The sequence below is a fragment of the Cavia porcellus genome, unplaced genomic scaffold (genome assembly GCF_034190915.1).
Source record: "Cavia porcellus strain 051 isolate PalLab524CR breed Dunkin Hartley unplaced genomic scaffold, mCavPor4.1 scaffold_13, whole genome shotgun sequence".
Lineage (NCBI taxonomy): Eukaryota > Metazoa > Chordata > Mammalia > Rodentia > Caviidae > Cavia > Cavia porcellus.
The window spans coordinates 15,397,879-15,422,399 of record NW_026947496.1 but is presented as its reverse complement, the minus strand read 5'-3'; the positions used below and the strand labels follow the sequence as shown (position 1 = coordinate 15,422,399).

Below are 24,521 nucleotides of genomic sequence, written 5' to 3'. Positions count from 1 at the left end.
TAATTAGAAGCGGCGGTGAAATCACCCGAGTGATCTTATCGGTCGTGGGAAAGCAAACCCCAACCCAGAACCTCAGCCGTGCTGCGCAGAGCTACCAAAGCCCCCTCATTCTCTCCTTTAAAAAGTTTTTAATGGAAAAGATAAGGGTTCGGGGCGCCCTAAGGGGGTGGGGGCGGGGCGAAGCTGCTAAAGTGGGGAGCAGGGTGAGCCTCGTGCAGTCGCGTGTGTAAGTGCGTGTGTGTGTGTGCACTGGTTTTTCTCCCTCTCCCTGCGGGGAAGCCACCAAATCTAGACGATCAAAATGAAACAGAATCACGAACGTCTTCACGTATTGAGCAATGCAGGATCTGGAATCCAGCGCAGAAGTGGCCCCGGGGGTGGCAGACTCCTGCCCGACCCGTTAAGGCCCGCAGCGCCCTGGTCCCACCGCGTGAGGCCAGGTGCACCGGGCTCCGACCCCCCTCCGGGCCTGCCCATCCCCCACCCTCTACCCGGCGCTCTGACCCCAGACCCCAAAGTTCCGAGGGCTGGGGAGCCGTGGGGCGCGCGCGCGTGGACGCCCCCAGAGCCTAGTGCGAAACCACCCTCTCCGTCGCGTTGCGCCCAGCAAGCCCAGCAGTCGGTCCGCTTGGACTACCCAGCCAGGGACTGACCGGGAAAGCGGGTTGGGGCTGTTGGGAAAAGCTGGAGCTGATGGCGAGATTGCCGCGGCTATAAATCCATCACTTTCCAGGTCAGCCTGGCGAGGTGCTGGGACTGGGGCTGGGAGTGAATTCCTGGGCCAGCGCGCATGCGTCGGCAGGTAGCAACCCAGCTCTTTAGGACCAGGTGAGATGTTGGTGAGCAGGTAAAAAAGGAGGATTTGCCCAAGCGATTCCAGGGAGCGCGCCCGGCCGAGCCCTCCAGCCCATGCCCGGCGGGGCCCCGTCGCCAGGAGCGCCGAGTCGCGATGTCCTTACTTGCCAAAATGGGGGACTGGCAGGTATGGGGGTTCGCCGGGCCGGGGGAGGGGGCGGGCGTGGACGCGGGAGGGGGCCGGGAGGGGGAGGCGGGAGGACGCGCCGTGGCCCAGGGCCCGGAGCCGTAGGTGCGGCCGCCCGGCAGCGCCCAGGGCGCTCCCCGCAGAGAAGACCGGAAAAACGAGGCAGGCGGCGGCGGCCGGGGCGCTCCGGGCAAGAGCGCGCCGCCCGCGGGGGCCCCGGGCCGGGAAAAGTCGTGCGCGCGCTCCACAGGTGGCCCCGGGGGTCACTTGCGGTTTGCGCCACAGCCATTTCCCCGGGGCTCCCTCCCCACCCCCACCCCCACCCCGGAGAGAACTTGGGCGGATGACTCATCCGGAGTTGGGGGAGATCACCGGCTGGGGTGCAAGGCTGCGGGGGAGGCTGCCGGCCGCGAGCCTCCCTGCGGCCTCGCCCTGGACCCCAGGCTGCGCCCGGGTGGGCTTCGGGTGCACCTGTCTCTCTGGCGTCCCCGGGTTTGGGGGAGCCCGAACTTGGGCAGATCGGAAGGGGGCTCGGACAGTGGGGGTCGCGGCGGGGCTCGCGTCCCTTTGAGAAAGACTGAAAAAGAGTTTGCCCGAAGTTAGCCACCCGTCCGCGCTTCCTGGAGTGGGTTTTCGCCGCTCGGGCCGCGGATTGTGGGTGATGAAACAGGGTCGCGAATTTGCGGAATCAGCTCCTAGCAAACCTGACCGTGCCAGGCCCCGGGCAGCACCGCACAGCCGCACCGCAGTATCCCGAGCCGCAGACCCCGGCCCGGCCGCAGGGACGATCCCCCACTGCTCTCCCTTTAGTTTCCAGACATTTTCCCTGCGGGAAACGAGGGCGGCTCAGCCCAGGTTGGGGAGGTTGCAGCCGATTTCATAACTGGAACCGCGGGGGCCTTGTTTTCACCCCAACTGAGGCCTGGTTACAGCCAGATTCAGTGGGCCACAAGCTTGCAGGACAATTTGAACCAAACGCGAGGTATTCCCAAGAAAATAAAATAAAATAAAATCGGAGCGCCGTTCCTCTGAGAGCAAGTTTTTTTTTTTTTTGTTTGTTTGTTTCAATTTAGGCCATTAAAAGTAAAGTTCAGAGAAGTCCCATCTTGACTACATTCCCTAGAGTTGGAGGAAGGAAAGAGTTTCCTATTTTCGTTTTTTTTTTCTCTTTTTATTTGTTACTTTTACTAAAAATGAGCACTTTACATTCCCCTTCCCCAGTTAAACCTCACACAATGGAAATTTATCCCCAAAGTTAGACTCACTTTGTTTTTTAAGGATACAAATCCTACTCCAGAACAAATCTTAGAATCCAGCCGTATCCTAGCACCCTTGCGGGCCTAAGGCCCTTTCTAACTCTGTTCTCTAGAGGCTGAAGATTGGGGTGGTTCTTTACCAGCAGTCTTTGGGGTTTTCACCTTTGATTCAGGCAAACCTTGCTGCAAAATTCGAGGCCCCTTTTTCACCCAAGGCCTGGGTTTGGCTCAGAGCCGGACAATGGTTTGGAAGCACCGAGCACTGTTTTGGAAAAGGGGACAGAGGGACAGAGGGCTGCCAGGCTCTTGTGAGCTCATGGTTTGGCAAGTGGCAGGAGGTCTGAATCTTGGGTGGGGTGAGCAGCTTCAGTGTTCAAATGGACTGAATCCAGCAGGCTTCACCTCTGGGGCTCTGGGGTCTCAGTAGTTAGTGACAATCAGACAACATAGGTCACTCTGGCCCAGGGTCTCTTTGTTTCTATCTCTGTCTCATACAGATTCTAACTCTTCTTCCCTCCTGGGCTTCATACCTCAAGACCAGTCTATCCCACAGCCCTAACAGCAGGCTGGACGCTGTAGTCCTGGGGCCTGGGATCACAGACTAGCTAGAGACATGCAAGGGAGTGATTTGTGGTGATAAAGCTCTCACCGACCTAGCTCTGCTGGCTCCAGGGACCTCTCGGCCTGCTCTCTGGGACCTTTCATCAGGCACCCACAGTTCGGTGGCAGTTCAGATCTGGCAGGCCACAGTCTGCATCTCAATGGCACCCTCAGCAGGAATACAACAACAGTGTAGCAACCCTGATGGTGTGGGCAGTGGGACCGGCCAGGGGCGTGGGGGTGGGGCTGAAGAGGGTGAAAGGTCCTTAACCTCCTTCCCCAACCCACCAAACTGAAGGAAAAGAAAGCGAAACCTAGAGCTCCCCTCAGCAAACAGTGTTGCACTGCGGGTGTACAGATCTCGGTTTGTGGGCCTAGAATTTGGCCTACAGGCCACCGTACACTGGGTGGTGGCTGGCCCTGGGAATGTGTCAGTACCCTAGCTCCCCGAGACCTGCTTTGACTTCCAGCTGCTGTGCTGGCCTCAGGGCAGCCCACAGCGTCTAGTCCTGGAAGTTGATCCTTTTCTGGGAGAGCCCAGGAGGTCATCCCTCTGGCGCTGAATTCCGTTCACAGCTCCAGTGTTCTCCCTAGCTCTTTTGGGAGTCTGTAACATCACTGAATTCTTTTGGAGGGAGAATTCCTCCCCCCTAGCTTTAGATTGGGGTGGGGGTGGGAGGTAGGGGTGAAGGGTAGGGAGGGTTCTTTCCTCCTCTTCCCTTCCTTCCACCTGTTAAAGAAATGCTTGGATTCGAAGCAGCTTTCTCCCATACAAGGAGCACTGTGAGAACCTGGGAGGCCTGCAAACTTTTGGGAAACAGGCCCAGAGGAGCCAAAGTCCCTGAGGCCAAACCTACTGTCCTGGAGTCTGCTGTACTTAACAGGGAGAAGACAACTTTTTTTTTGGTAGGAGGGAGAAGTTCACTTAGAGAAGTAGCTCTGTATTTGGAAGTATCACATTAGGTTTCTTTTCTTCTTAAAAAAAACATTCACTAAAACAGAAGGAGGAAGTCTCAGGGGAGCCACACTGACACTGGCCAACTTCGACAAGGGGGCGACTCTGGGGCCTCCAGATTTCTCCTCAGCCGGGCAGTGCCACCGCCAGCGCGCTGGCGTTAGTATCATCAGATCATAAAGGAACTCAACCTTCTTTAATTAGAAAGGGGGATCTTGGGAAAACTGGAGGAGATGAGCACGGAGAAGAGTTGGTTCCCAGTGATTTATCTGGATGCAGATGTGACACAGTATCTGGATTTGCGGGCGCCCACCGACCTGTGCTGCGGCTGAACCCCAGGAGCAGCAGTGCGACTCCACGGGAGTCCTGTATTCTTGTCCACGTTGCGCTAAGGAAATCTTAGCCCAAACGTCAAACTTGAATTGTCAGTTGGCTCTAGCTTCCTAGATAGGGAAGGGAAATCATTTAGCCCAACAGCTGTCGAGTAACCTCTTCAGGGTACACTTTTATTTTACACGCCTCAATTAAGAGATCGCAAACCCCAGCCGAAAAATCTCCAACCTGGAGGAAAGCACACAGCCAATAAAACTCCCAGGGCGCTGCGGCCCGAGGGGGTAGCGGCCGCTGGCAGAGGCGATCTCTTATTGGGGGGGAAAAAATCCTGGAGTGACATCGCTGGTCTTGGTTTGGTGGTTATGTTTAATTGCGAAAGGGATAATGATTTCTAATAAAATTGGACAGGGTCGAAAGAGCAGCTCGGAGAGCGGCAGCAGCGGGGGTGGGGGTGAGGGTCCCCAAGCTCGACTGCTCTCGGACCCTGCGCAGTACGGAGCTTTGCAGAAAGCATCTAGGGCGAGGAGATAGCCGAAGGACAGGGAGGGAGGAATGGGACGAAGTTGGGGTGAGGTGGGGGCGGTGGAGCTGGAGGTCTCGAGGTGGAGCTCCGAGAGGCTTTAGTCCAGCTGGCTGGCGTGCGCTCTAGGAGTAGATCTCGGCTCGGAGAGGCCTTTATACCTGGGCCGGAGCGGCCGGCGGCAGATTGGGGTACTGGCGAGCAATTGGACTATTGTTGATATGCTAATGAGGCGATTAGGCTGTTGGTAAAGAGCTAGAAAAGGGAAAAGTTTCTACCATTAGAGGGAGATCTCCGAGCGCACACGGGAGCTCTTTCCCTGCTCTCCTCCTCCTAGCCCTTCTCCTCCTCGCCCTCCTCCTCCTCCTCCTTACCCTCCTCCTCCTCCTCCTCCTCGCCCTCCTCCTCCTCCTCGCCCTCCTCCTCCTCTTGTGCTCACCGCCGGCAGCCGGCACTTTGCGCTCACCCAGAGAGTGGCTCCACTTGGGTGCGAGGCGGAGAGGGGCAGGCAAATCCGTTCACAACGATCCATGAAAATGCTTTGGAAACTGACGGATAATATCAAGTACGAGGACTGCGAGGTAAGCCCGGTGCCGGCTCAGTCACCCTTGCGACCACAGTCTCCGAGCTCGACCCTCCCTCTCCTCCTCTCCTGGCCGCCAGCTGCGAAATGCGGGTGGGACAAACTTTCGCCGGCGCAGCGCCCGCCCCTCCGATTTGCCCGGAGAACGCGGGGGAGAAGTTGGATCTGGAGGATCTAGACGCCCCTTCCCTCGTTTCCCTGGTCGAAGCCCGTGTCTCACTTTACTGCCTTTCTCGTCACTTTTTGGCGGTGTCTAAGAGTGGGGCGAAGAGACGAGCGTGGACTTTTTTTTTTTTTAACAATTGCGGGCCATCGGGCACGCGCCTGTGCACTCCGCGTGTCTCATAGCGAGATTCTGGCGTCCCCAATCACAACTTCCTCTCTGATATTTAATGTTCCTTCTTTTATACTCTCGCGCGCGCTCTCCCTCCCTCCCTCCCCTCTCCTCGCTCCTTTCCCTTGGATTCATCTGGAGAGGACTCGCGCACTCCGCGCGGAGCTCGGTTACACCTCCGCTTGGGAGCGCCCATCCCGGCTGCCCGGCTCACTCCCAGACCTCTGCGTTTCCTGAAGGTCCGAGCAGCTTCTCCCGCAGAGCTGCGGGGTGGATACACCCCACGGTGGTAGTATCTCGGGCGCTGCGCCTGCGGGCTCTGGGTGCGAGGCACCCGCCCTCACCCCGGCCGGCGCTTAGCTGCTCCACCGTGGGAATCCTGGCGCATCCACCGACCGCCTCCGGTGTGTCGAACCCCCAAGGCCCCCGGGGCGCGCCTCTCTGCGCCCCTCTTTAAAACTCAGGGTCCCCAGAGCTCGACTTTTCGGGACTGGTGGGGAGGCCAGAGAGCGCACGATCGGCCCGAGGGAGGCGCTGGGAACCTGCGGCCACCTTTCTTACACCTCCCCTGAAATGAGCTGATCAGTCTAGGGGAGAGGGTGGAAGCAGGAGCTCGTAGATTATCCAAATAAATACATAGCAGCCTCTACTTTTCCTTTTTTTTTTTTTTTTTTTTTTTTTACCATTTTCTTTTTCTTTGCTTTGCTGGCGTTTGGAGCGGCTGCGTCTCAGGCAGAGACGCCTGCGTGCCCGCGCAGCGGCGGAAATCTTGCCTTTACTTGAAATCAGAAACTGGGTTTCTGTGAACGACATGTCACCCTCTCCCTCCTCCTTTTTCCCCTCAACACTATGATACATCTTTCTGTTTTCAGGCTCCCCTTTTTGCTTTCCCTTCAGTCTCGTGGACGGGGCACCGGGTGACATCCCACGGGCACCGGGCGCAGCTGCGGGAGCCTCAGTCGCGCGGGAGAGGGGCGCGGGGACAGCACCCGGAGAGGTCGCTTTGTTTCCGGGACCAGGGGGCTCTTTGTGGGCAGGCTGGGATGACTGCGAGCCCTCGGCCTCCGCCTAGGACAAATCCACGTTGTGCAGGTCCCGGCTCTGGCCTGAGGCTGGATCATTTCACTTTCACGGAGGCTGAGACTCTGCTCTGGGCTCGGGCGCGGTTGGCGGCCGGGTTCCGGACCTCAGCGCGGCTCCCCGCGCGCCAGGGGCCGGGAGGGGCGGGCGGCAGATGAACTGCGACCCCGGAGGGGCTCGGCCAGGGTGCGTGGGGGCGTGTGCGTGTGAGGGAGGCAGAAGCACGAGCAACGCGAGGGCAGGAGGCTGCACAAAGTCTAAGCTGCGCCCACAACTTTGGCTACGGCGCGCGCGCGCGGCCGCGGCGGCGGGGTTTGGGCTGCCGGCCGGCTCGGGGCGGCCGGATGGTGCGGAGCTTCGGCGGGGACGCGGAGGAGGCGCGGGGCCTCCCGTGGTGACAGCCCGGCAGGCTGGCTGGCGGCGGCGGCGGCGGCGGCGCGCGGGGAGAGCCGGCCTGGGGTGGGGGTGGGGGATCGGGCGGGAGTGACCCGGCCAGTCGGACGGGTTTACGCCGGGAGCCCGGAGCCCGTGCCAGCGGCGCCCGGGCTGGGCCGCCTCGTGTCTGTGCGCGCCCCGGGCCGCGTCCCGGCTCCCCATCTCGGAGGCCCGGGCGGGAGGCCCGAGGGAGGAGCGCGCGCGGGTGTCCGAGAAAAGCCGCGAGGACGCCGAGCCGGGGGCCGGTGCCAGACGGGGCGCCGGGCCATGGAGGCGCCGCGCGGCAGCGGGCGGCCGAACCCCGAGTCCCAGGCCGGCCTGCGCGGCAGGGAAGCCCGCGGCCGGAGAGCACCGAGAGGCGCCTCCGCAGCGCAGAGCCCGAGCAGCGCCCGCACGCGGTCCCCCGCGGCTCCTGCCCGCCACGCGCGACCCCCGCCACATCCTGAGGTCTGCCCCAGCCTTTTAGGTCTGATTGTCCTCGCCGGCTTCCTCTCCCCTCCCCCTCCCCCGCGGCCTCCCCCTCCGCGCTCCGGCTCGGCCCCCTCCCCTCCCCCTCCCCCGCCCTGCCTCCTCCCGGGCTCTCCCTCCTCCCCTCCCCGCCCCGCCCGCTCCCCACTCCGAGCTCCTCTCCTCGCCCACACTTTCTTTCTCACACACGCACGCAGACACATTCTCCCTCTCCGCGCTCTCTCCTCGGCCTCCCTCGCTCCCTCTTTCTCTTTCACTTTTGCACGCCCTGCAACCTTTTAAAATGTTGCCCCTTCCCTGTGATTCGCCAGCCGCCGCGCCGCGGCCCCCCGCGCGCTCGCCCGCTCCCTAGCTCGCCCTCTTTTTGTCTCCCGAGCTCCCCGTCCCCACCTCCGATTTGCTACACTGAGGCTCCCGTCAATGGACTGCATTGAGAGTCGGCTCCGGCGCGAGTTGCCTCTCCGCTTCACGCTCGATTTCCAGGCATTCTTCCCTTATTAAGTATTCGTGTAATATTAATAGTCATGAATATCTGCTATTAGGAGGCTCCAGGAACGCTGCCCGGCGAGCGCAGTTATTAGAAGCTCAAGTGAAGCCGCCGCTAAGGAAAGAGGGGAGACACGGATTAAGAAACACGCGCGCACACGCATGCACACACATTCTCAGCAGACACTTTTTTTTTCTTTTTGGGGGGTTTTTCTTCTTCTTTTTTTTTTTTTCTTTTTTCTTCTTTTTTTTTTTTCTAAAGAACTTTGAATCCTAACCGATCGCGGCAGGATAGAGACCGTGGGTTCGACCAGCTGAAGGCGCCGCCGCGGAATCTGTGGTCCACGTCCGGATGGATGCGCGCGGGGCTGCGGCGTCCGCGGGAGCGTCCGCGCGGTGACTCGAGTCCTGCGTGGCGCGGGGCTCTCGGCGCCTTTTGTGTGGGGCGCGCTCGGGCGGCGGGGCAAGCCGGGTGCTCCGGGCTTGCTTGTTTTTTTCCACCCTGACTCGTTACCCCAGACTCTTCGCAGATGTTAGTTCACAGTTTTTCAGCTATGGTGAGTCCCTCCCCCACCCCCATCCCCGGTTCCTTAGGAATTCTGATTCTGGAATCCTCGGGCCGGCGGAGCTGCCCGCGACCTCGGGTTTCCGCGCCTGGGTTTCCTTCCAGACACCTCCTTCCATTTGCACCCCCCCTTTCCACCTTTCTCCCACTCCTTTGCTCCTTTCTACCCCGAATCTAATGCATTGCCCCCCTCCCCCCGCTCCCGCGCCCTCAGACCTACCCCGCAGCTGCTGCCCAAGGCGTGTTTCTGGACACGTTCACCTTTATTTCCTTGCGTCTCCACTTGTTTCCGAGGTGTTCTCAATATTTGATGCTAAATCTGTCTCCAGGAAAAAAAAATCCTACCCGGAGTGCCCCCAACCCTCCATCAGGGTCTGAGGCTGAACCGTGCAGGATTCATGTACCCGGGAATCCAATTTGCTTGTTTTGCAAGCGAATTACAATACAGGAACCTAAAGTCAGGCGTTTCTCCTGCCCTTTGGGGCTGGGGTGGAAGGGGCGGGGGCCTCCGCCCTGGGGTGCACCTCTGTCTGTTAAACCTAGTAGGGCTGAGCCTTCCTATTTTAAACCTTAACTTGATGCTCCCCATTCATACCCTGTAAATCCACTCGGTCGAGAAAAAGGCTCCTAACTGAGGAAGCAGAAAAGACAGACCCCCGATCCTGCAGTTAAAACCTTCCTTAAGCTGGTAATTTAAACATGTGCTCTCGTTGCAACCCCTGTGCGAAGTATGTTTCTATTTAAATACTCATGAAATGGTAATGGCTTTGAAGGTTTATGATTTTTTCCCCTCTCTAAGTGGAAGAGAGTAAACAACGAAATGACAGACAGGTTCCAATCCGGGGAAAAGAGAAGGCCGCTTCTGCTGTTTAATATTTAGTAGGGATTTTAATTTTGCTTAAGGGAGGTTTCACGCAGCAGTTTAACGGGCTGTCTTCCAGGATACCCCTTTCTGTTCTCTTCTCCTTTTGAAAGAGACGTGGAAGGAGAATCTCGCGCCCCTGTTCACGCAGTCTGATTCCTTTGCGCTTTTGGAACGGCCTGTTTGATTTCTGGGGGGTTTTCCGAAATGATTCACGCAGAGCTGAGTTTTTTCGCTCCAGCGGCCTGCAGCGCGGAAAGAGCAGTTTCCCGCACAGGTTTGCGCGTGGGTTTAGTGGGGACCAAGTAAACCGACGCCTGATTTCTTGTCCTTTGCCTTGCTCTCGCCCTCTTCCAGGACCGTCACGACGGCACCAGCAACGGGACGGCACGGTTGCCCCAGCTGGGCACTGTAGGTCAATCTCCCTACACGAGCGCCCCGCCGCTGTCCCACACCCCCAATGCCGACTTCCAGCCCCCCTACTTCCCCCCGCCCTACCAGCCTATCTACCCTCAGTCGCAAGATCCTTACTCCCACGTCAACGACCCCTACAGCCTGAACCCCCTGCACGCCCAGCCGCAGCCGCAGCACCCGGGCTGGCCCGGCCAGAGGCAGAGCCAGGATTCTGGGCTGCTGCACACGCACCGGGGGCTGCCCCACCAGCTGTCGGGCCTGGATCCTCGCAGGGACTACCGGCGGCACGAGGACCTCCTGCACGGCCCGCACGGGCTCGGCTCTGGACTCGGAGACCTCCCGATCCACTCCTTACCTCACGCCATCGAGGACGTCCCGGTAAGAGGCCGCGCGCACGGGCCGGGACGCGGCGCCGCTGCCCGCGCCCAGAGTCCCGGGAACCGCGGCCGGGCCGGCTTTCCTCCTGGACGGTGCTGCCGAGATGTGCATTTGGTGATGGTGGTGGTGCTGTGGGGTGCCTTGAGGACCCCACAGAAACTACCATATTGAAAACTTAGAAGGCGATGGAGAGTCCTGCCCCAGAACAATGGTTCTTGGAGCTCCTCACACAATGCCACCATTACCATTTTCACAACCCAAAATAAATCAGACGAATGTCACCACGGACAGACTCTGCCCCTCTCCGCGACGACAGTAGACTGTTTTGATGGCGAGAGCACCTCATTCCACGCTCAGACTGGCTAGGAGGATGTCTCCCCGTCCTGGGAAAGATATTAAATTTAACCCAAAGAGCTCGTCTGATCCCTTTACTATGTTTTTATTAAATTTTTAAAAAGTGTGAAGGATACGCTGAGATGAGCATTTAAACCGGATTTTAGAAGCACTAGTGAAACCTAAAAGTTATATAGACCCGGTTCTGACTGAAGTCAGTTACAAACCCAGGCAGAGAGACATTAAAATGCAGCTTTCTTCTCCTCCTAGGGGTGCTAAGTGGTGACCTCATAAATCATTAGCTAGGCTCCCAACGCCTATCAGAACCTGCTACACCCTATATTAAATTAAACGTTTCGAGACTATTGGGTAATATGTTATTTGAGTTCTAATTCAGTTATCAATAAATGCAGTTTAAAATGATTTCTAAATAAGCATGGCATTAGCACATTTACTATTTACAACGCAAACCAGGCTATTGATAATTTGAAAATACTTTCTGAAATTAAATTTAAACCAGCATCACTGTTGCAATTCTATATATTTATGGTTTCCTCACAACCTTCCTGAAATGGAATTAGAGCAAGCCAATAATTTTATTAAAGCTGTAAAGGCTTCTGTTAAAGCTGCTTTTCTTTGGAGAGGAAATGTATCTGGATGTGATTTTTGCTAAAATGCTATTTCAAATTACTGCATCAAATATAATGGCAGCATGTCCGTTGACAGTTTAATGATTATTGCATTAGATTGTAAGGAAAACGGTCACGTGAACTTACCTGCTTGCTTGGTGGATTTAAAACATTATTTAAGTTCTATAGAAAATTTATTACATTTTCACTTGGCCCACTTAATTACCGAAATTTGTTGGTTATGTTTAGCAGCCTTGTATGGATATCAGAAAAGTAGGCACTTTGATCCGGAGTAAGGCTTAGTAAGCATTGTGTATATGCTCTGCTCCTATTTATATGTTTTTAGAAAGTGTTACTTAACACTGCATTTGGGGAGAAGTAAAATGAGGACTTAACAGAGTAATTTTTTAAAAGATCTGAGCATTTTAGTTGCTTTGCCTGAAAAGTCTTTGAAGTCTTTTTCTTGCTGGCTTTTAAAAAATACTTCAGTTGCAAAATAACGTAAGCTTTTGGAGCTGTTGTGAATCGGAACCACTCTACTATGCAAAAATTTCAGGTGGCTGATGGGCATTCTTGATACCTGTACAGTCTCTTTGTGGGTAAATCGATCTGTAGGAGAAATTAACCAAAAGATCAAATAAAACCGAGGAAACCCAGTTGCTGCTCTTCCCTCTCCCTCCCCCACCTTTTAAGAAAAAAAATTCTTTCAAAGGAATTTGGGTCAGGAAAAGGGTTGTTTTCAATTTTCCCATTGCTGCAACAGTTACCCTTCAGTAACAATGACTGCTAAATATTTAAGAAAATCAAATAGATGGTGAAAATTATTTAATCATTAATATCTCAGTGGGGCTTTAAACTTAATAGTCTTCCCTGTATGGACAAGGTCTAGAAATAACACAAATAAAAGTATTATGCCACACTACATTTACTTTATGGGTTTAGGGTGCATACATAAAGGGATCATATTTCCCCATATAGTTAAAACACAAGAACTGCAGTAGTAGTCATTTCTGAACATTTCTCAATTTAATTATACTTAAATCCAGAAGCACTTTAGGCAAGTTACAAATGAGAGCATTGAGTATAATAAAACCTGTAATAAAGCAACTTAGTACCATCCACCCGGAATCATTGCGATCAGACACAATTAACAGGAGCATAAATCCAAGACAGAATGGAAAATGTTCGAATCAGTGTTATTGTTGGACAAAGACTAGAGAAGGAAGTAATAGTTTTTTAAATGGTAATGCCTGTGTTTGGTAACGATTGCGAAATCTTCTATCTCAGCAGCCCTGGTGCTAATTTGTAAACACAGCCAGACATTATATTGCCTGTCAGTTTCTGCATTAGAAAACATGATTTCATTTTACTTTCTAATCACGTTTTGACTCTAGCACACACACACACACACACACACACACACACACACACGTATACCCATCCATCTGTAAAAAAAAAAAAAAAAAGAAAAAACCTCACATTGACAAATCTGCTACTTGGACAATAGAAAAGCAACCTCAGAGGTTTCTCTTTATTACTATTTTTGGTATTTTCATATTCCTGTCATATTCAGTTGAGGTGGCAGCCTTTTAAAAAATTATTTGTAGTTCTCGGTAAGTGAAGGTGTGCTCACTCTTTATTACGTTACCTGCCTGGTTCCCAGCCCTCTTCTGTTGCTCTGGCCCCTGTCATTTCTATTGTGTTGCTCTGGCTTTTGCTACTGAACACGGCAAGCTCTACAGTCCGAAGCCACTGAGACGCCAAACTAAAGCCAGGAGCATTTCTAAAGGTTGAAGTAACTCGGAGAGATTAGGGACTCCAAAACTTGATTTAATTTCCAAAGAAAGTTTTTATTCCCCACCCCCATCCCTTCAAACATGGATTATTTGCTGGGGGAGGAGAATTTGGCTGTGGGTATGCAGTGAAACCTCTTGAGTCACAAAGCCTCAAATTCTCATCAGCCAAGATGAGATGTTTATATATAAATGTCATCTTATGGGAGGGAGAATTTTGATTCTACATGTTCCCCTCCCCCACCTCACACAGAATATTCATTTCCTTTTGTTTTGATTATACACTTACATCCATGTGTATCCTTTTGTTGCAGCACGTAGAAGACCCGGGTATTAACATCCCAGATCAAACTGTAATTAAGAAAGGTAAGCCATTTCCTTCTGCATTCCAAGCATGTCCTTACAGGCAGAGTGCTATTTAAAAGAACTTGCAGAGCTGTATTTATTTTTTTCAAATAGGATTTCCTAAAGGCTCAGAATTAGCAAATAGATAAGCATAGAAGAGCAATGCTTAAATAATCAGCTTTCAGTATCACGGTAATGGCAACAGGCTAGCTTTGTTCTGATTCATGGTTTGACCATTTAATTTAGTTTAATGATATTTGGGCAAACACATGAAATGTGTAATAGTTGAACTCACTTGGAAGCAGCATTTTAATTTTGAACCGGTTTAACAGTTTTGCTAATCCATTGTGTGAAGTGGAGTGAAGACCATTAAAATAGCACAAGTAATGTCATAGTATTGTACGGACAGATGATTAAGAAGCACTCTTTACACAGGGGAAAAGTCATGCTTTTGAGTTTAGTTTCTTGTTGGTTGTTTAAGGGGTTTGAAACTTTGTGAATTAGGTTAACAAAAATTTAGCTCTTGGTTTAAAAGTAGCACCTTGAGGATGCTATGCTTATTAGTGTATTTGTTCAGGGCAGAAATTGTTGGAAAAGTGGCAAGTGATTTGGATGGATTTTTATTATTTAGTAGGAAATAAAAGTTTCCTGGATTAAGGGCTATTCACTTGGTAGCAGTTTTTGTTGTTGTTGTTTGGTTGTGGTGACAATGTTACATCTCGGGATTCTATGCATCACCAGAGGACTATCCTATATAATACTGTTCTCATTTCTAACACCAATCAGTATATTGTTAGGTAGTTTAAAGTTTCATTTTTGCATCTGCGAAGTCTTTGTCACGTCAAATTAGATGTGCAAGGAATAAATCTTAAGAGATGCTCTTTCCAAGTCGACATGATAATTGGCTCTTTTATTAGTAATCTCTCAAGAGTTCGTTTAACTCCTATTGTCTCTATTAGCCTCCCCAGGGCTATTAATGTCACAAGTGATCTATCCAAAACCTAGAGCCCCCCCCATACTGCTAGAATATTGCCCATTAAACAACCTACGAAGAGCACTGAGATGAGAACGTGTGCATATTATTATGCCTTCGTGTGGGATTTTAAGATACAAATGCACAGTGTATTGAAATGGTTGAGTGTGTGCATCTGAATTACACTGGTGTTGAGAAATGAACAGTGTACTCTGTGCTGGTCTTGAATTTTTTCCAAACAATGAAGAGCTTCTGTTTTAACTGGGAAGAATACTGTACCTGCTAACCCTCCCACTGAAGGCGCTTTAAGTCTGCAGGGGTCATGAAGTATTTCCTCAACAAAAGGACACACTGCTGGTGTTCTACTGTAGGCCTGCTCTTTACCACCCTACTCCCAACCCCTAGTTCAAAACGGGGCTTGGAAGTGCATCTCCAAAACCCAGATCTTTTTCAAAACGGACCATAACATAGGGTCTGTGTATCAAAAGGACGGGACGTGCGATGTTAACTGACCACTTTCTAGCTCGGTGCCTTCACTGAAAAAGCTCATTTACTGGTTGCTTTAAGCCATCTAAAGTGTCGGTTGGTTTTAGCAAAGGAATACTGAAGTCCTTTCTCCCGGACACCAAACTCACCCCGCAAAACCCCACAGCGGACCTAACTTACCCTCGGTCTGCAACGCATCCCCGTGCCCCGCCCCCTAAACTGCAAGGAGCCCGGGTCCCCGGGCGCAGGGGTCACCGGGTCGCCTCCCAGCGCAGAGCACTGGTTTGGGCAGGGGTGCAGACGCCACTCCGAGGAAGACAGGGCCGGGGCAGGGAGTGCTAGGGAGATGGGCGTGGGGAAAAGCGGGATGCAGCCGTGCTGGGGCAGGACTGGGGCGCAGGACTGGCTGGGGGGCCCTTGACGCCCACGCGCGGCCTCCTGTCTGTTCTGCAGGCCCCGTGTCCCTGTCCAAGTCCAACAGCAACGCCGTCTCCGCCATCCCTATCAACAAGGACAACCTCTTCGGCGGCGTGGTGAACCCCAACGAAGTCTTCTGTTCAGTTCCGGGTCGCCTCTCGCTCCTCAGCTCCACCTCGAAGTACAAGGTCACGGTGGCGGAAGTGCAGCGGCGCCTCTCGCCGCCCGAGTGTCTCAACGCGTCGCTGCTGGGCGGAGTGCTTAGGAGGTGAGGCCCCGCCCCACCTATCCCGCCACGCCCACCCCGCGCGTACTCGCTCGCGGCCGCGCGGGCGCGGCCGGGGAACTCTGCGCCTGCGCCGGCTGGCGGCGGCAAAGCACCCAGCCTTCGAGCCACGGCCCTCCCTTCGCGCGAAAAGAAAGGGGCGGGGAGAGGAGCAAGGAACCGAGTGGGCGGGACCTGGGAAGGCGGGGCCAGGCAGTATGCGCCTGCGCTCTTCGCTGTTCTTGGTCGCGCGCTCTGCCCGCGGGCGCGTTCGCCAGATCTTCCGTCTTTACCCTTCGCGCACGCGCAGTGCGCTCCGCCGCGGGCTCAGTCCCAGCCTCTGCAGCCGCGGGGCGCCGTGAGGCTGTCTTTTCCATGTTGGCATGCACCTTGCAAACCCAGGAAAGCTTCCTCCATGGCTCCTCTTTCTCCCTTACCACCGGGTAGTGTCTCGACGGTCCCCAGCCGTCCTTTGAACGCGGTTTTCACAAAAAAGCTTTTAGCTAAAGGAGGGGACCAGTTCCCCTTGCCAGCGTAGGGCCGCAAGCAGCATTGCCTGGGCCCAGGCGCTGTGCTGCGTGCCCAGCACGTGTAGGAGCTTTGGGCCAAGTTGCTACCAAAGAATGCATGTGTTCACTTAACGCGGCGAGGACTCTCACCCCGCGAGGTGGCAACAATTCATTACAGATATAAGATTTTATAGGTCGGCAGAGATAAGATTTTATAGGGTCTGTGAGGTAAAGCACCACCTCCAGTGCAGGCTTCCGTTGCTGTGGGCTTCTTTCTCCTGGGTTTCCCCTGGCCATGTGTGTTGAGGGGCTTGTGTTGAACTTAGCAGCATAAGGTGTTTATTAGCCTTCTCCACCTCCTCCTGCTTAATTAAGACCAAGAACTTCGTTATTTTGACTTTAATTCATTTAGCTATCCATTTATGGGCCCACAGTTCCAGTCTGGTGGGCATATCCCATGCATATCTTGCAGGAGGGTTTTGGAACCAGTTAACATCAGCGATTCTGACCTTTTCTTCCCTCTTCACAGTCATTTTGCTTTCTCTTTGTAATCCTTTCCTGACACAGATCTTTTTTCTGCCCTCTGCTTTTCCCTTCCCTTCCCCCACCCCTGGTATTGGAGACTGTTTACCTAGGGGAGTATAATCTAATCCACACAATTAAAGAGCACTTGAGTAGGGAATAAAATCTGAAATTAATTAATTTGCTGTTTTATTTAAACAATGTATCTTAACCACTTTCTGATTATGGGAGTCTATTTAGACATCTATTTAGAGCCGCCTCTATTGTCTCTGAAATCTGCGAAGTTTTGAGAGGCTGGTATCAGGCTTTGACGTTTCCCACTAGGCTGGTGACATGGCATGTAAACAGTTGGTGAAATCAGTTTCCCATCAGGGCAGAAGCAGGACTGAGACGTGAGAGTGCTGATAACTTTGGTTACTCTGAACAAAGCTAACAGCAGATCTGGCAAAGACAGTTTAAAGACCCCACTGGGATGCGTGTGACTGTAGGAACAGAGAAAACATACAATAATCAGTTGAACTCGAGAATACCCGAAGCCCTAGAGATCAGAGCCATGTTTATTTGCCTGTGGTTCTCTGGAGAGTTGGGAAATCAAAACTTTCCAATGTGCCACCATAGTTGCAATAATAACTAAACACAGGGGGTGCTTAACAGTTTCCAAACCATGTATCTTCTTGTGAGCTTCCTATCCCATTCTTTCCTAAGTTCCCCTCCTTAACATGTCTCAGGGTCACTTCAGGAAGCTTTCAAAATGACTTTCATTTAATGCAGGGCAACCAGGTGTTTTCTAAATCCCTGTCTTGTATGTGTCTGTGGAACAGGGCGAAGTCTAAAAATGGAGGAAGATCCCTAAGAGAAAAACTGGACAAGATAGGATTAAATCTACCAGCAGGGAGACGTAAAGCTGCCAACGTCACCCTGCTCACATCACTCGTGGAGGGTAAGCAAATTCACTCGATAACTAGGAAGGAACTGCCTTCTGGGCCAACGGGTAATATATACTGGCCAGATGTTTGGGTATTTTGTGTCAACTGGACGGTTTCATCTTTCCAAAGAATATAGCCGGAAGTGAATGGAATTCTTGCATGCCGAAAAACCTATTTGCATGGACTCCTATCCGTCTTTCCTTTGCCCTTCTCCTATGATATTATATCTTTGCAGTCTATTGCTGACCTAAACGATGCACAAATTTCAGAGCTGCCCATTCTCCAAGGATCCTTTAAACAGCTCCACAGTAAATTACTTAAGTTATTCTGACATCTGCATTTGAGAAATGCGTGACCATTACTTCCTGAATTAATTTGGGAATCTTTGACCTGTATCCTGGTTTAAGACTGTCCCTGAAAACTGAGGGGTTTTATGCCCTTATAGGTTTTTTGTTTTCCAAACATATGCTCGCTTATCTCTTGTTTAACTGTGCTTCTCTCCTGGAAGGGAAGAAAGCCATTTTGGACTCCAGATTGTTTGGATACGGAAATGAAAAAAAAGAAATATAAGCATTGCAAAATAAGTTTCTCATGCTAGTTTTTAACACACATCCACATATTCCCCCTTCCGGACTCCCTGAAATAAAAAGCCAACCATTTCCTCACTCCCTGCTCTAGATAAACTGACCCTACAACCCATTCACATTCCTGCCTCCTTTAGAGTTCTAAGTTTTTTCCTAATACTAAACTGGCACAAGTTTGGGTGTTTAGGGAATGAATAGATAGCTGTCTTGCTTTTTTCTGTATGTATTTGTAAAAATGTCTGATGCTAATGGTGAAAATGACACTTAAATTATTGGGCAGATTTAAACGCTAAACTTCATATTTAAAGGAGATATTTTGGTTTATTTACACCTTGCATTTGAGGAGATATATTAGAAGTGAATCCAAGTTCTAGCCTTAAGTTACTAAAAAAAAAAGGTCTGAAACCTCATATTTGAGGAGGAATTGTGTGCTTTCTATTTGGGAATGGTGTCAAAGACAATAACAGTTTTAGAAACCAGCAATTGTTTAGTACCAGAAACTCAACTACAATAGCATTATATTAAAATAATAACAGCACACAGACAACCCAGTATTCATGCCCAAAAGAATTCTATGCCATGGAAAAGCAGTGGGGGTGGAGGGGGTGGGGGAGAGTTGGTGTGGGGCTGGGGGTTGAGTGCTGTGGCAAACAGGCAGTTTCTGGAGAACTGTTATTGTTTGTGATCCGCTCCATTTTATGGAAACAAGCTCTGCGGAGAGGGCTTTGATGCTCTAATTGGCGCATGCGTTCTTCCGGAGCTGGAGCTAATGGCAGGAAGCCCTGCAGTAAAAACCAACTGGTTCAGGAAATTAAAACCAAAGATTCGAAAATCAACTGCACAGACAGACTCAGCGGAGTGACCCTCAAATCCTCTTGGTTAATCGGTTTGGATGAACAGATAATTATATGTGATCGAGTTAAAATGTAAACTCTCAGTGGTTCCCTTGTAGAAAAGCTCAAGGAGTAATTATGAATATCATTTATGTGTGTGTTGATAGGTGTGAGGTTAGAATACAAGAACCGGGTAAGAGAGAAGGTGGGAAATGTCAGTCAGGGCAGAGGATGGGAGTGGAGGTGGGTGGGTGGGATTCACAGTTTCAAATCATCCTGGCCTTTTAGGACAAGAGGTCATTTTTACTGAGGAGTGTACTTACCGGATCCTATGGAGGAGGAAATCAAATGTCTGGGATCCGAAAACAAGTAGTTTGCATTTTCTTCAACTTCTAGTCAAGGAAAATTAGGGCATTGGGAGCAGAGGGGACGTTTTGATCCTCAGTGTTTCATTCTCCTGCCCTGCCCCTCTGTCCTCTTGCCAGGAGAAGCTGTCCATCTAGCCAGGGACTTTGGGTACGTGTGCGAAACTGAATTTCCTGCCAAAGCAGTAGCTGAATTTCTCAACCGACAACATTCCGATCCCAATGAGCAAGTGACAAGAAAAAACATGCTCCTGGCTACAAAGTAAGGCATTTACCTCTGCAGGGTCTCTGCATCTCCTTGTCAAGAGAAGCAAAAATTGTGTTTCGCTCTCCTTATTCTCCTCTTTTCTTTTTGTGTGAATCAGCTTTGCTGTTGTGCATAACAAAGTTACAACAAGATCTTTTAAGCCATGATCTACGTGAAAGGGGAAAGGCAGATGGGGCTGAGTGCTGTCCCATGGTTTCTTTCTCTTCTGTCTCACTTTGTGATTTATTTATTTATTTTTGTCTTTTTCCTTTTTATGGGTACTGGGGATCGAACTCAGGACTGCCTGCTTGCAAGGCAGGCGCTTATGCCGCTGAGCTAAATCTCCAGCCCCTCACTTTGTGATTTAAAACAATTTTTTTTTAAACATGTGGATGCGAGTGAGGTGTTGTAGGGGTTTGGGCAAAGCTGAGTGTGAATTTGTGACCATGTTGTTTCAGCAGGACAGGAATCACATCCTCAAAGGGTAGCTAACAGGGTCACCAGTGAGTTTTTGTCTCCTGTCAGTCAGCTCTCCAAGGGCAAAGATTAAGTGGCCTGCAAAATGTGCAAACCAGAAGCTGGCCTAGTTTCAACTCTAATCCCTTATTCCATTTCTTACCTTCCTTTCTCTTCCTCACTTCAGAAGTGGTACACACACACACACACACACACACACACACACACACGAACACACACACACACACGAACACACACGCACATGCCACACAAGTTTTAGCCTACAGGCGAGATGTCAAATAGGTTTCAAAATGGCCCACGTTGTATTCCCACTGGTGCCTGCGCTGAATAGACGTCTCCAGGTGGAATATGAAGACAAAATGACTGTTTTGATATGTTTTCTGGAAATTAAAAGGCTTGTTGGGAAGCCCGTAATTATCAGACGTCCATGTCACAGAAGGGCCTGGAACCAGAGGGTGGAAGTGGAGGCCTTGGGTGGGACACTGTTTCTGGCCCGGGACATCAGCTGGCCCCGGTAGAAGGGGCCAGGCAAGGCGCCCCTTTTTCCGGTTCCCACCCCACCCCAGGCCTGGCTGCGCCACCTCGGAAAGGTCCCTGTAGTCTTGGCTTTCAGAGCAGGCACAGGCAGCCTGTGGGCTGGCCTCACTGCCTGGATTTCTGGCTTCCCAAGACTCTTTCTAAAAAGTTTCAGTTTTTCTCCCTTCCCTTGGCTTCTTCCTAAATGCAACCATATTCTCAATTTCCCTAAAGAATTTTTATTTGGGAAAAAAACAAGAGAGCGGAAGTGGGAAAATTTAAATATCTATTTCTTCTTCCCCTAAGCCACCTTAAATTATCTCCAAGGAACAGGTTTCTTTTGGACCCCTCCCCACCCCCATTTCAGGCCAAATAGTCCCAGACAGAGCTTTGCCTTTCTGTCTTTGATTGAAAGGCGAATGGGTGGAGACTTCACAAACTGCTTCCTAGAGCTGGCTCTAGAGGAGCCGGAAGAATCCTGGAAGGGAAGGATGTGTTTGTAGCCTATTGGCCCGATGCATGTAGGATGCTTGGTGCAAGAAAGGATCTTAGAGGAGAGGGAGGGAGGACCACAGAGGGAGAGAAAGACAGAGACAGACAGAGGGAGACACAAGGACAGAATGGCGTTTGCAGAGGCCGAGGCCGAAGAACACAGGTTTATGGAGGGAGAAGTTTAGTGGACGCTGGAGGTGGGGCCAGAGGGAGCTGCAGGGAAAGGGGTTTTCTCTGCCCCTGGTGCCCACAGCGCCCTCAGTCTCTCTCTCCTCCCCATCTCTGCTGCAGACAGATATGCAAGGAGTTCACCGACCTGCTGGCTCAGGACCGATCTCCCCTGGGGAACTCACGGCCCAACCCCATCCTGGAGCCCGGCATCCAGAGCTGCTTGACCCACTTCAACCTCATCTCCCACGGCTTCGGCAGCCCGGCCGTGTGCGCCGCGGTCACCGCCCTGCAGAACTATCTCACGGAGGCCCTCAAGGCCATGGACAAAATGTACCTCAGCAACAACCCCAACAGCCACACGGACAACAGCGCCAAAAGCAGTGACAAAGAGGAGAAGCACAGAAAGTGAGGTGTCCTCCCGCCCTCCCCGCCCTCGGGCAGGTGACAGCTCGGGGACCAGCCGCCCTTCCTGCTGCTGCTGCTGTGCTGTGCTGCCGCTGTCGCTGTCGCCGCCCTCGGTCCCCCGAGTCCTCGGGACTGCTCTCTCCACTGCCAAGGGGCAGCTGCTGCCGCCGACTCCGCCCCCTTCCTCGACTTACCCCCTCGCCCTCCTGTAGAGCCTAAGAGAACAGAACCGGCCGTGAAGCCAGCACAGAAACGTTCTGTCGAGTTTGTGAATCTTTTTTTTTTAACCAACAAATCACCAACAAACATTAAAAACTTTTTTTCTAAGAAAAAGAACGTAAAAAAACTTAAAAAAAATTCTATGAGCTTCATGGGACTGAATCACCACCTCCCCTTACGTACTTCAGTTCAGATTGTAGCCATACCTTAAAAAAAAGGCAAAGCGTGATGACATTTTTATCAGTATTGTGAATAAACTTGAACACAAACACACGAAGTTCCATGTCATGTCTTCAGTTGTAGACGTTTCCCCTCTCCGAGGTAAAGTGACCAACTTGAACTCTCTGGCGACACGATTCACAGTCATATAAGGGAATCAGTGTTTCACAACTCTGTATATATTTATTTATGTGTAATTTAATGGGATTTGTAAATATGGTGAGTCTGTTTTAAGCCTTTTTTTTATTTATCTGGTGATCTCGTTTACCTCTTGTTTAGTGGGTTTTGAATCTTTCCTATTCTCCATGTGGTTCACGGTACTTATTTAGAAATCCAAGCTTTGGGGAATTTTGTTTTTCCTCTGGGAGTCATGAATTTAGCCCTGTTGTAGCATGTTAAAGGCAACAATGAAACAGCTGGACAAATAAAAAAAAGAAGGAAAATAAAATTTTATATATAATTAGTAGTACATTTTAACTTTTCATTGAACTGAAAGCAAAAAGTGACATTGGGACCTTGGAAAGGTTTTTTTAAACTTGAGTGGTTTCATAACCCTTCTCTGTATTGCGGGGAGACAAAAAAAAAGTTTATTTTATTCCACTATCCTCCCTTAAAAGCATCATTTGAGCAATAAATGAGTATTGACTTCGCACCAAGGGTGAGGGCTTTTTCCTGTCTCTCTCTCTCTTTTTATTCAGAGAACTTCCCACATTTGGCACCACCTGGCGTCCTGCGTTTTCACTGGCCCTATTGGAAACAGTTCTAGTTGTATTGTATTGAGTTGTGCCGGCACTAGTTTTCATGCCTGTCAATGTATCATAGTCCTTTGTTGCCCAGATAAATAAATATTTGATACGCTTTATGTCGATTTTTTTTATTCAGTGGCTGTCTTTACCCAGGCGTATTTTTGTTCTTGGCAGTATTTTTTATTCAGTATGGTTACAGTAATTGAGTTTAACTCTCCCTTGGCAATTGCTCCTTGCAATAAGCAGCTGAACTCATTGTTTCCCTCAAGTATAATAAAAACTTACTTTCAACTTGGAGTTCAGAGCAGGGTATCATTTAGATATTCCACCGAGTCTGTATTCAGACAAATGACACAATAAAACCCAATGTATTCTTTTGGATAAGATTGTTTGTACTGCTAACGGAATGACATACTGTCTTTTCCTTACCAGAAGCATTAATTTTATTATTAAAAATAAAGTTTTATTTTATTTATGTTGATCCTTTAGGTTTTCATTTGCGTTTTGGAAGTCAAACTATAAAACCTCCTGAGCCAGACACTGAGAACGCCAAGAAGATGCAGGATGAAGAACCAAGGACCCCCAGCCCATAATGTGCTTCCCAGTCTGTCTCAAGATAGCTGGAATTTAAATGATTAGTTCATTAGCAGAAAGAAAATCCCTGCTTCCGCCTTCACTTGTTTGCTTAGGGTTCTCTGTGGCTGAGAAATAGCAGTGAGCTAAAATCAGCTCTATTTCTCAGGGAAGAGGGAAAAAAACACTGATAGATGTATGCATGGAGCACAGTAAGACGGGGCAAACTGTCAGTGTAATAGTTTATCTAGACATGAGTTTATGACATTGTTGTTGTTAAGTCACTCTAGAGGCAGCAGGGCAGGGTGGGAAATGACTGTGAGCCCTGGAATCTCCTTTTTGCCCCCCCAAATGCCCGCCCACCCTGTCCCATCTCCACAGGGCTCCTCCTAGGACTTTTAGAAACACAACTGGGGGCTGGCAGGAGCAGGGAGGCCCCAGCACACCACCCCTGCCTGCCCCAGTTGCAGGACTGTGCAGAGCTCTGAGGAGAGGAAGGGCTTCCTGTGCGTTCTGTACACTGATTTGGAAATTTCTTGCTTTGAAAGTGAAGGTGGACAGTACAGGCTGGAGGTGGCTGGCTGGGAAGACTGTATAAGAGGGGCTTAGGAAAGGTGTCAGGTGACATGCCGGGGTGGGCTTTTCCCATTTGTTCCTGGGGCTGCAGGTTCCCGGGGACCTAGGAAGCAAAGCCTTAGAGAGTATCCATTTTGCAGCCCTTGGCTTTCTAATCTCCTTATGGAAGGCAGTGGAAAATCGATCTCCACAAACGAACGAGAGTTGGTGGAGTCTAAATTCTATTTTCCAAAGCCAGAGAATTCATAACAATGGTGGGTTTAAACAATTCTAATGGAAAGTGTATTCTCAGAACGCCACGCAGCAATTGTGTTTTAAAGCGGTTATTTATTATTTCCTAGAGAGACTGGTTAACTGGAACGTAGATGTAACAAAATAATGAGGCGAATGAACCCTAACTGTACATACTCTTGACAGAAATGAAATGCACACAGCGTCGTAGCAGGTGAAGTGAAGCATTGTCTATCAGGGCTGTTTTTCTTGGCCGCTTCTCAGATTGTGCGGGGGATCCTAACCTCGGGCACAATAGCATTCATAAACAGCCATACATTGCGGCTCTTTCTCCAATGACACATAAATACTCATTTTAAAACGAAAACGATCTTATTAAATACCATTCATTCATATCTGGATTTACAGATGCTTGTTA

At 50.7% G+C, this 24,521-nt stretch overlaps 1 protein-coding gene across 4 annotated transcripts; it reads left to right on the top strand.

Moving 5' to 3' along the window:
- Positions 1-759: 759 nt before the first annotated feature.
- Tfap2a (transcription factor AP-2 alpha) lies at positions 760-23,204 on the top strand. 4 transcript variants are annotated; one of them, XM_063259864.1, is made up of 8 exons: positions 761-982; positions 9,817-9,874; positions 10,014-10,251; positions 13,321-13,372; positions 15,264-15,495; positions 17,345-17,463; positions 19,352-19,493; positions 21,255-23,204. In XM_063259864.1, exons 1-8 carry the CDS (start codon positions 910-912, stop codon positions 21,541-21,543), a joined length of 1,203 nt encoding a protein of 400 aa, XP_063115934.1. In that variant the 5' UTR covers positions 761-909; the 3' UTR covers positions 21,544-23,204. The 4 variants fall into 4 exon arrangements, with proteins under 4 accessions (XP_063115933.1, XP_063115934.1, XP_003468768.2 ...); XM_063259863.1 differs by having other exon boundaries at positions 760-982; positions 9,817-10,251; XM_003468720.4 differs by lacking the exon at positions 761-982 and adding an exon at positions 4,950-5,227 and having other exon boundaries at positions 9,817-10,251.
- Positions 23,205-24,521: the final 1,317 nt, after the last annotated feature.